Source organism: Muntiacus reevesi, chromosome 13, assembly GCF_963930625.1.
Source record: "Muntiacus reevesi chromosome 13, mMunRee1.1, whole genome shotgun sequence".
NCBI lineage: Eukaryota > Metazoa > Chordata > Mammalia > Artiodactyla > Cervidae > Muntiacus > Muntiacus reevesi.
In genome coordinates, this window is record NC_089261.1 from 16,256,757 (window position 1) to 16,267,674 (window position 10,918).

General features: G+C 44.7%; 1 protein-coding gene across 2 annotated transcripts; it reads left to right on the forward strand.

The window, feature by feature from the left end:
- The first annotated feature begins 505 nt into the window (after positions 1–505).
- RFC5 (replication factor C subunit 5) lies at positions 506–10,888 on the forward strand. 2 transcript variants are annotated; one of them, XM_065905051.1, is made up of 11 exons: positions 506–663; positions 2,158–2,222; positions 2,490–2,626; positions 3,778–3,857; positions 4,495–4,568; positions 5,763–5,922; positions 6,642–6,723; positions 7,103–7,232; positions 7,755–7,832; positions 8,886–8,940; positions 9,987–10,888. In XM_065905051.1, the coding sequence occupies exons 1-11, from the start codon at positions 602–604 to the stop codon at positions 10,081–10,083; spliced, it is 1,020 nt and encodes a 339-aa protein (XP_065761123.1). In that variant the 5' UTR covers positions 506–601; the 3' UTR covers positions 10,084–10,888. The 2 variants fall into 2 exon arrangements, with proteins under 2 accessions (XP_065761123.1, XP_065761124.1); XM_065905052.1 differs by lacking the exon at positions 506–663 and adding an exon at positions 702–1,122.
- The last annotated feature ends 30 nt before the right edge of the window (positions 10,889–10,918 follow it).

Consider the following 10,918-nt stretch of genomic DNA (forward strand, 5'->3'; position numbering starts at 1 on the left):
GATTTGAGAGGCGGACTGAAGTTGGAGTTGTGCTTGGAGTTGTTTTTCAATTTGAAGTGCTCACCTCTTAGCTTTGGGGCCAAAAATATTTCGAGCCTTGTTTCTTATGGCATCTGTATTCAAGAACTAGTCGTGTAATTTGGGGTTGTTTTACCTCAGAATTTTTTAGCGCTGGCAGCTTTCCGTTCCTTTGAACGGTAACAGCTAGAACTTTGGTGACGACTGGAATTGGCTTTGGCCGCGAGACTTTAACTTGTAATGACGACTGGTGGCTGTAGGGGGTGGCCGTGCCTCTCCGGCGCGCGCTCCCTCTGGGTTAAGGACTCTGGTCCACACCCGGGAGGGCAGCTCCACACACTAGAGAAGGGCGGAGTTGGCGCGAGGCGTCCGGCCGGGCCTGCCGGCAACCAGGCAACAGGGACCTTAGCAACGGGGAGGGGGCGGGACCTAGGGAGGAAGTCCGAAGGCCACTAAATCTCGCGAGAGTTGCGTTTGCGCGCGAACTCTAAGTGCAGGGGTACCGGGGTCTGGTTGCGGTTGTTGCGAGGTGCGGGCCTCTGGGGTACGCGACAAGCCTACCGGTCACCATCATCACCCCGTTATGGAGACCTCAGCGCACAAGCAGCAGTATCCTGAGGCGGCCAAAATCAGAAACCTGCCCTGGTAGGAGGGGGCCCAGCTGCTGCGGGGAAGGGGATCGGCCGCGCGCGGAGGCGGTGGCCAGAGTGAGCAAGTGGGCCAGTCTCCAGCCCGACCTCGCCCCGCCGTTCCCGGACTTGAGGACGCACCACCCCTCAACTCCCCAGTCCCGCTCCATTCTATTTATAACTGGCTAGGTCTCCCTTTACCCGCAACCCTGGGCCCCCTTTCCTGTTGCGGAAGCGGAAAACGGCTTCCCCAGCTGGGTGACAACACAGAGGTTCGATCCCATGTCTTCTGACATTGCCTTGGCCTCTGTGGCAGAATATTCTCTCTTGCCAAAATAGCCTCTTCTCTTGGTGCGATTACTGGTCACATTCTAAGCTAGAGTAATGATGGTGATGACAGCGCTTCCTATTTAGCTTTGATCTCAGTGACGCACCCTGTTACATGTTGGAGTTTGGCAAAGACCCTAGGAAGAAGGTACTGTTATTCTAGCTCTACCAAAAGGTTAAATGACTTGCTTAAGGTCTAGAGTTGGAAAATAGGTTTGGATTTGAACCCAGGTGGTCCAGATTCAGAGCTTGCACTCTTAGCCAGTCTGCTTCCACAACTGTGTCTTAGTGTTGTTTTAAAGACTGATGTGATTTGGCTTGATTTTGGAAAACTCTTGTTTCTTTTCAAAAGTTTTCAAGATAATGAGTTCAGTTTGTTGTTACTATAGTAAAAATACATAACATACAATTTAAAGTTGTAACCATTTTAAAGTGTACAGTTCCTGGCATTAAGTGCATTCAGAATGTTGTGTGATCATCCACTATCTAGTTGCAAAATTTTTCATATACCTCAAATGGAAACAATATACCTATTGGCAGTCACTCCCCATTCCCCTCTCCCTCAGCTCCTGGCAACCACTAATTTACTTTCTGTCTCTGTGAATTTGCCAATTCTGGATATTTCATGTAACTTGAATCATACAATATGTAGTCTTTTGTGACTGGCTTCTTGGATCAGCAGTTTGTGTCCTTTTATTGCTAATAACATTCCACTGTATGGATATACCACCATTTATTGATCCATTCATCTGTTAATTTATATTTGGATACAGGTTCAATTTTGGATTAACTTTAGGTGCCCATCCAGTTTGAGATTATAGGCAGATAGCTGGAAAGGTGAAATGAGAGCAGTTTTTCAGCATTATTGACTTTTTAACCAGATACGGGGGGAGAGGGGGGGGCATGGCCAAGGGGGTTAACCTGTGCATTTCATGTTGAATAACTTCCCTGATGACTATCCACTAGATGCCAATAGCATCTTCCACCCAGTTTGACAGGGAAAAAAATCTAGATATTATCAAGAGTTCACTGGGGGACAAAATTGCCCCGAGTGAGAATCACTGGGTACAGGTTTTTGTATCTCTCTCTTCTTTGTTAGGATCTGTATGAAAGGATTCTTCTGCACATAACAAAATATTCTTGCCTTTATATATGTTGTAATGCATGCTACATTGTATTTTAGGGTTGAAAAATACCGGCCACAGACACTGGATGATCTCATTTCCCATCAGGACATCTTGAGTACTAGTAAGTATCCATGTGTCAGTGGCTGGTATCCTGGTTGAAGGACCTGGATATATTTCTTAGGGATGTTGTCTCTGCTGTAATAACTTTAAAGAATCTAATTAAGCTTTTTGGGATGTGGCTTTGACAGCTACGTCCTTCAGATTTTTCATTCTTGTGTGTGCCCTGGATTTGAACATAGAGTTGAAGTGGATTCAGCCCAACTCTGGCCCACGGTGAATGAAGCAACTCTGAGACTGATAGCATCTCTCCCCCCCCCCCCATCTTCAGTTCAGAAGTTTATCAGTGAGGACCGCCTGCCGCACCTCCTTCTGTATGGTCCTCCAGGGACAGGAAAGACATCCACCATCCTGGCCTGTGCTAAACAGCTGTACAAAGATAAGGAATTTGGCTCCATGGTCTTGGAGGTAAATGAGATTACCCTTAACTTTCAAAGGACTCTGGTCTTTAATTTTAGTTCTGCTAGCTTTGTTTTCCTTTACAAGTTAGTTGCCCTGCTGGTGGTTGGGAAAGAAGCAGATATACAATATTTCAGTTCACTTTTCCTATAATTGACATTTTTGCCTAGAGATTTTTGGTGTAGCTAGAGGGCAGTGGTAGGGCCAGGTGTTTTTGTTTGCTATTGCCAACTTTCATTCAAACGCTCAGTGGTCACTCTGTTGCTAGCCGTCTTCTATGTGCCCTTCTCCATGTTGCTCCACACTGTTCTTGTCCTGGAAGACCTGGGCTGTGTTGACGACAAGCTCTCTTGCCCTCTGGCTCCTTTTGGGTTTGACCAGTAGGGACCCTGGCAGAAGTTGGGGAAGAATGATGCCTGATCCAGCCCTGGGTCACCACAGATGGACAGTGTCCCCACCCACAAGGCATAGCACCCAGCATTCCCCAGGAGCCAGCACCACTCCCCCACCAACCCCTTAAGACTTGGGAGTGGTAATGGGCCCCAGTAGCCCATAAAGTATTGCATAGCTCTTGTGTGTTCTCCCACACCTCACAAGCACCTTTTAAAATATCTTCATTTTATTCTCTTCAAATTACTGAATTTGAGTGTGCTGTTTACTGCTGGGACATGACTGATCCACTTAGATTATGAAATTCTAAATATTGTCTATTGTAAGAAAAAAAATGGTTTAACTTACTTTTTTGTTATAGATCTTAGAATCTTGCTGCCACCAAGATTCTTACTTGTTCTTGCTTCAGTGTATTAAAAACTTGGTAACTTCTGGGTTGCTCTGGGTTGTGGTAGCTAAAATTAGCATCATTTTGCTCCTGCCTGGGGTGCTGTTCACTGTGACCAAACCAATTAATTATTCCTCCAAAGCATGTCAGTGATTGTCCTCAAAAGGGAGAAGAAAGATAGTCATTGGCCTTTCAGAATATAGTGGAATGATCTAGTGAGCTGTGAGTTTTAAATATAATTGCAGTCTTTTAATGATCATCTCTTTATCTGTCCTTAGACCTAGAGACCTAGCTTGCTGAGCAGGACTGATAAAAAGATACATTAATTCATAGCACACTAATATGTTTTCTATTTATTCTGGCTTCTCTCTTTCACATTTAGCTGAATGCTTCAGATGACCGAGGAATAGATATCGTTCGGGGACCAATCCTGAGCTTTGCTAGCACAAGGACAATATTTAAGTAAGAATTCCTTGCATGATTTCTCTCCCTAAAGATTTTGATCAGTGAATTGAGTTTTTTAAATCCTCTCCTTTGCCAGTTTATAAAAGTGTTAAAAAGAGGGCATGGAGGCTTTGTCAAAAGCAGCCATGAGAAAGAGATAAAGTACAGGAATGGTGGTAAGAAATACTAAAATGAAAATATTATCTAAATCTATTTGCAAGTACCTTAGGGAAGCATTAGTTTCATTTTATTGGTTAACAGAGAACTGATAACATCATAAGACTGGGTGAGCTAGTTTGAATTGGGATCAGGGTGGATAACTAGGATGGTGGTGGAAAAAGAGGAAAAGACAGGCAGAAGTAAAGGTGGTGGGGAAAAAGCAGCACTAGAATAATAGGATTCTGGGTGGAAGAAAGATGAAGGTGCCAGAGGACAAAATCTGACACAGAAGTTAGACCTCTGTTCATTTTAAGAGTTGAAGGAGCAGTGGGGTATTTGTTTTATGTGACCACAAATGTCTGCTTTGGCCAGAGTTCTAGGAAAAATGAACTTTATGAGCCAGGGCCCAATGGCACAAATGTAAAGGGGTAGATTTGGGCCTGGAAGTCACAGTGAGATTGAAGAAGCTTTTAGACAATAACACTCGTCTTCCTAGGAAAGGCTTTAAACTAGTGATCTTGGATGAGGCCGATGCCATGACTCAGGACGCCCAGAACGCCCTGCGGAGAGGTAAGGAGTATGGCCATGTACAGTGTGTTGGTGAGGACAGCTCTAGAGGAGAATTAGCATCTTTGGACATGAGATAGGACATGGCTTCTTTTCAGTTTTCATTCATCTTCTGACCCAAGGAAATCTCTGTATGCCTTTTACTGCATATCCCACCTGATGATCTAGACAAAAATCTCTGCACTGAATATTACCTCTTTTAGTAACTTAAAGACATAAACCTTTTGAGGACTCTTGGGTAATGACCAGACACTGGTGTTTTATCCTCCTTTTTCCCTGGGTTCAGTTTCAGGGTTGGGAATTTGTACTGATGGATGGGAGCAGGTAAGAAGTTGTTCATTCCTAAACTGCTAGATAGGCCTTTCTGCTATTGGTACCCTTAGATACAAAGGAGCCAGGAAAATAATACTAGAAATTTAGTTGCATCAGAAAGCTGACATGACTTCACTTCTTGCCAGGAGAATGATTTGGCCAGGAAGGGAGAGTATGCTGTAATTTGTCAAGTCTTAAGGGGCCTGGTGCAGTTAGTTTCTTTGCAAGGACATTCTTAATCTCTCTCATTAAGATCCTGCAGTGAACAGCTAGGAGAGAAGAGAATCTTTAAGAATTTTAGGGAGAAGTAGATTGCAGCCCATGTTCAAGGAGGAGGAGAACAGAATATCTTCTGGTCCTAGAGGCGTTGGCAGCTTTTCTTCAGCATCTTGTTCTGTTGAGTCAGTCTGGGCAGATCCCAGCATGAGGATGTTAGTACAGAATGAAACTGGCGTCTTAGGCATCTCTGAATTCAGGTTAATGCTCTCGTGAATGCTCTAAGAGTTTGAGACAAAGTCTACTCACAAGTCTTCAAAAAGCCATCCTCCTCCCCTGCCCAGTAAAAGTTGGGGCATCATCCATCTGCCAAGTAGAATTTTAGGCAAAAGGGAAGGAACACTGGATTTCATATCTTAATGGAGTAGAATGGCAAGAGTGCCAGAATCACGGCCAATCATGGAAAAGGAAGTGTTCTGTACAGTCCTGTTTATCAGCTCAGGAAAGAATGGCTGGTCTTCAGAGACATCCTCTCTCGCTACCATAGCATCTCCACGTGTCTGCATTCTTGTTTTCTGTACCTTTCATGTGACCCTAGAAAAGTGCAGGGTTTCTGGGTCTCTTGAAGAATCAGAATGGAAGTGAGGTGGTTTTCTTTTCCCTTGCCAGTGATTGAGAAGTTTACTGAAAATACCAGATTTTGCCTCATCTGTAACTATCTGTCAAAGATCATCCCCGCCTTGCAGTCCCGGTGTACACGATTCCGATTTGGACCACTGACTCCTGAACTCATGGTTCCCCGCCTGGAACACGTCGTAGAAGAAGAGAAGTAAGTATGTTGAAAAGCAGGGAAGAGGGGTGGACCTTGGAGACTGGGTGTTGGGTAAGGTGACTGGCTGGTATGTTTCAAGGTGATACAGTTTGTAGACAATTCAGGAAACCTGGCACAGGTTAAGCCTCCTTGTCTGTCGGCTGCCCTGGCATCTCACAGACATCCTTCATGAAAGTCACTGGTTCTTCACTGGATTCCATCCTTCTCCCCTGGAAGCTGTCCCACTTTCTTCCTACTCTTCTTTTGTTGTTGGGAACTGCACATTGCCAAGTCCCTCCTGCTAAGATGCCTCCAGCCTTTCTTGACTAGGAGGGGAGGGTCCTGAGCCATCACATTCTGTGTAATCAGGTGCCAAGCAAGTAACCAGCCCGAGCCGCTGCTGGTGTTGACAGGTGCCTTGGCTGTGCGATTGTAGATCTCACCAGGGCCCTCTCCTCCCAGAGAACAGATTCAAAGCTACCGGCGCAACAGAGCAACTCTTGATTCCAGTAAGAGTCCCTTTAGACTTGGACTGGACTGTGACTCAACATGAGGCCAGTGTCCCTAAAAGCCAGTGAGTTCCGGAGTCTGTAGATCAGGAGAGTATTGTTAACTCCATCCTTCCATTTTCTTTCTTTCATTGTTTAAATGCCTCGATCATCCCAGGCCATCTTGTTCCCTCCTTAAGCATTTGTGCTCTCAGGACCACTGAATCCCTTTGACCTGTTTCCTTTCAGAGTTGATATAAGTGAAGACGGGATGAAAGCGCTCATAACTCTTTCCAGTGGAGACATGCGAAGGGCTCTGAACATCTTACAGGTATGGCACCACTCCAAGCAGATCTCTAGTTGCTTTGGGAAGTTTTCCAAGAAAGACATAAGCAACAGTACAACAGAACTGGTAAAAACTTGATCTTGTTATATATTAAAGATGTACCCCCGCCCTTGTGTTTCGATTAATTGAAAGAATAATCTGTTGCAAACAAGGGAGAGATAGGGAAGGACTCTGCAGCAGTAACATAGCTGACAAGCGGCAGCATCCTCCGGACATGGCCAGATCTTAGCAGTATAAGAAGTACAGGGTTTGGCCGGTCCGGTACCTCCCCACCCCCACACTGCCGCCGCCGCAGTTGCCTCCTGATCCGCCTGCAGCAGCCATGGTGATCCCCCCCCCCCCCCCCCCCGCCCCGTCTGCACAGAGCACCAATATGGCCTTTGGGAAGGTCACAGAGGAGACCGTCTACACCTGCACAGGGCACCCACTCAAGTCAGACATCGCCAACATTCTGGACTGGATGTTGAATCAAGATTTCACCACGGCCTACAGGAATATCCTTTCTCTTGCCTACAGTCGGTGCATTAAGTGCCCAGGGTCTGAACATGGAGGTCGTTTCAGCTCATGATGGAGCACGATGTCTGTGGCTGGGATGAGTGCTTGTCTTTAATGCCACAGAGTCTTCCTGCAGGGCCCTGACCTGGGTGTGGCTTGCAGCCACTCCACTCACAGATGGGAGGGAAGCACTTAGACCTTGGGTGGAAGATGCAGTCATTTTCAAGATGTCAGTGTTACTCTTTGTTTTCCTGTAAAATTAAGAGCTAGGTGTAGTGATCTAAAGCCTTTTAGGGAATACATTTGGTTCTATTCTCTGCTAGACAGATACAACTGTTATCTTTCAGAAAACCCTTATTAGATGGAGATAAAAACACAAAAATCAGAATTTGGGTCCAACATATGCCACTTCAGATGGAAAGCAACAGCTATGTTGGGGTGAAAAGCCCTGCTTTCAAAAGTCACCCTCTACAGTATTTGTCCTGGAACTTGGTCCCTTTGCCTTAACTGTTCCTCTCTAGATATCATGGAGTTGAAAACTCTGAAGGGGTTGGCGTTACACGACATCCTGACAGAGATACACCTGTTCGTGCACAGAGGTAACTCACGTTCCTCCCCAGTTCAGAAGCTGTGTATAAGGCAGCATGCTTTGGGGTTGGGGATGGTTGGAGAGGGAACCTGGAGCTCCACTGTCCACTTTGGAAACAAAGAAACAGGAATGAAGAGGTGTAAACCCGGTCCCTCAATTTTTGTTTTATCTTGCTATTTAAAACCTTGTTCCAAAAATACTCTTGACCTCTAGAATGGTGGGGAGAAAGAAGAAAAGAAATTCCTGAAAGGAACTTATTTCCTCCAAGGGTTCGTATTTTAAAGCAGTAAGTGGGATATTGTAATTCGTATTTCTAAAAGGGTATTTTCCCCAAAAGGAAAGAAAGAGAAGGAAGATCTAGCTTCATGTCAGCCAGAGTGGTCTCACCTAAATCACCTTAAGTCCCCCACTTGGTTGTATGTTCTGTACAGAGAACTGCTTCTCGACCCTGGCCCACACAGCCCATCACAGGCCAATCCAGTCAGCCCTTTGAGGGAGGACCAGACACTTGTGTCTTCAAACTCGAGTGGTCTGCTGTTCAGCCTCATGGAGATGCTCCTCCCTGACCCGCAATCACCTGCGGACAGTCTGGTCCATGAACACTTGTTCTGCCAGTTCCTTTCCAGGCTGCTGGCTGGTGTGTGAAATTCTGCCCAAGAACATGGTTGGCTCAGGCCCAGTTCTGCCCTTTGTGGATACTGAGAATGAATCTACCCTTAAAAAATCAATCGTTTTTAAAACTGGGATAGCAAGTGAGAACTCAGCTCTGACAGTAACTTACAGAGTGACCCAATGGCTGAAACAGCATTGTGGAACGGCTCTTCCACCTTCTTATGATCACTCTGGAACCTGCTCATTTTTCTTTTTAGCTACCCTACAAAGACTCAAAAAGAATAAAAACTTTGAAAACCTATACACTTTGTACTTCCTAGAAGCATGGTGTCTCAAGATCTGTAGCTTCAAGAGATTAGTCTTAGTTGATGTGGAAACTCATACTTGTCTTCTATGATGTTTTTAACAGTAGATGACGACAGACCCCACTTATTTGATTTTTTTCTCACAGTTGACTTTCCATCTTCAGTTCGAATACATTTATTGACCAAAATGGCAGACATTGAGTGAGTATTTATTTCCCGGTTTTGTTTTCCTGCTTTCCCCTTGTTGTGAGTTTTTTGTTTCTACTTATTTAGTATCAATGGTTTGGTCTAAACTGGAGTCTAGTTTTGGGTGGGATTACTGAACAAAGCGGGGGGAAGGGCGTGAGCTGTTTTTTTAAAGCACAGGGGTTAAACAAGGACAGGTACAGCTCAGTTACACATTTGAGATAAAGGCCTCTCCTTCAACCTCAGTGGCTGGGTCCACCTTGTTCTCCATGTGCTCCTGTTATTTGGAAGGCTTGCTTTAGTTCAAATATCTAGGTTGTTTGGGGACAGCCAGCTATCCAGCTGTTATTAAGGCATTTTGGCATACGAAAGCATATTGCAGGGAAAGTAAACATAAAACTCAATTTTCCACTTTGGCTGCTTCAGTAAACACAGTTATTAGCCCCCAGTGAAGCTGGCAGCTCTCATTTGAGTAGACAACAAGCACTGGGTTCAAAATAGACATCCTCATCAGCCAACTCCAATTCACCGTCACTGGCTTTCACACGTACCAATTAGGTCACTTCTTATTGCTACACTGTGAATTGCATGATTTTACTTTCAGTAGCTGGGCACTTGAAAAGGTTGCAAGATAAATACCAGTCTTGCTTTATTGACTAAACCACAGAACCACAGATATGGCAAACCAAACTTCCCAGTGAATTAGGAGAAAGGAAACTTAATTAAAATCCCTCTCAATGCATTTTGTAGGTGAAGAAATAATCCCTAGTCACATGCATTTTGCATATTCACATAGAGCTTGAACAAAGTTAAGTTCAGATCACCGCTACTGTTAACAATTTTTAAAAAATTTTTCCTCTGTAGTCTGAATCAGATTTACGAATGCGTATTTGTGGCAGCAAAGAAAATGTCAGGGAACACGAAAGATTGCTGCCTGTGATGAATTTCCATGCCCTCCTTCCTGTCCTGCAGCGGACTTTAGGTCTGATTGCTATTGTTTTCTGGTCAAAAGGCAGCTGTCGTGCTATTCTCTCTCCTTACTTCCGTTTGCTTTCTTTTAGGTACAGACTTTCTGTTGGCACCAGTGAGAAGATTCAGCTGAGTTCCCTCATTGCCGCTTTTCAAGTCACCAGAGACCTGATTGTCACTGAGGCCTAGATGCCAGGGACCACATGCTGCCAACTCACTCTCAGGCCCAGCAGTGACAGGAGAGCATGGGACTCGGTCACAAATGAACTGCTGCCTGGACTGGGTGTTTACACAGTCACCCCCAACTGTGTAAAACTGTTCCAGGCATGGATGGGCAGACATTTAAAAACCACTGTGTTTGTGGCTGTTTGGAACAGGGCTGTACAAAGCGGTTTTAATGTCCAGCTCTCTTGCTGCACTATGCGAATGTGTCTTGCCAGGGAAAGAAGCAAAACCCATTTTTAGCCTTAAGGCTTTAACCCTTCAGTTGCTTGGATGGTAGGAAACTGGCCTACCCCATTTGGAACATCAGGCTTTCAAATCTAATATGGCCCAAGTATCTTCCAACACAAGGTAAAAAGAATATCACCAAAGTCACGTTCGTAAATCCAATCTGTGATATACTTTAAATAGGTGTTAATGGGTTTCTGGCCCAAGCCATTATGCTTTTATAAAATGAACTCAATTTTCTTCCTTTAAAACCTGGCCTTTTTATTTCTGCTCTTGAAGTAGAATAATTGCTTGCCTATTCCTAACTGTAGTGTAGACAGGAGAGAAAACATTCATTTGAAATGATGCCATTGGGGCCAGAGATCATCCAACACTGACTTGTTTAACCCAGGGCACATGAGATGAAGCCTGACTAAGCCTGCAAGTGCTGAAAGGATTGGAACTCTTTGTATTTAAATAGAAGACAGTTTATCTGCAAGCATTTGTGCTACATCTGTGACAGGGTTCTGCACAGTAAAAATAAAGCAGCTTACTTACTGTTTAAGTGACTCCTCTTTCCTTAGCCAGCTATACA

Excerpts from the sequence above, each read along its gene's own strand:
- RFC5 (XM_065905051.1), top strand. The coding sequence starts at position 602 with ATGGAGACCTCAGCGCACAAGCAGCAGTATCCTGAGGCGGCCAAAATC. Across the intron at positions 5,923-6,641 it reads CACGTCGTAGAAGAAGAGAA|AGTTGATATAAGTGAAGACG; the intron begins GTAAGTATGTTG and ends GTTTCCTTTCAG. Across the intron at positions 7,233-7,754 it reads TTTCACCACGGCCTACAGGA|ATATCATGGAGTTGAAAACT; the intron begins ATATCCTTTCTC and ends GTTCCTCTCTAG.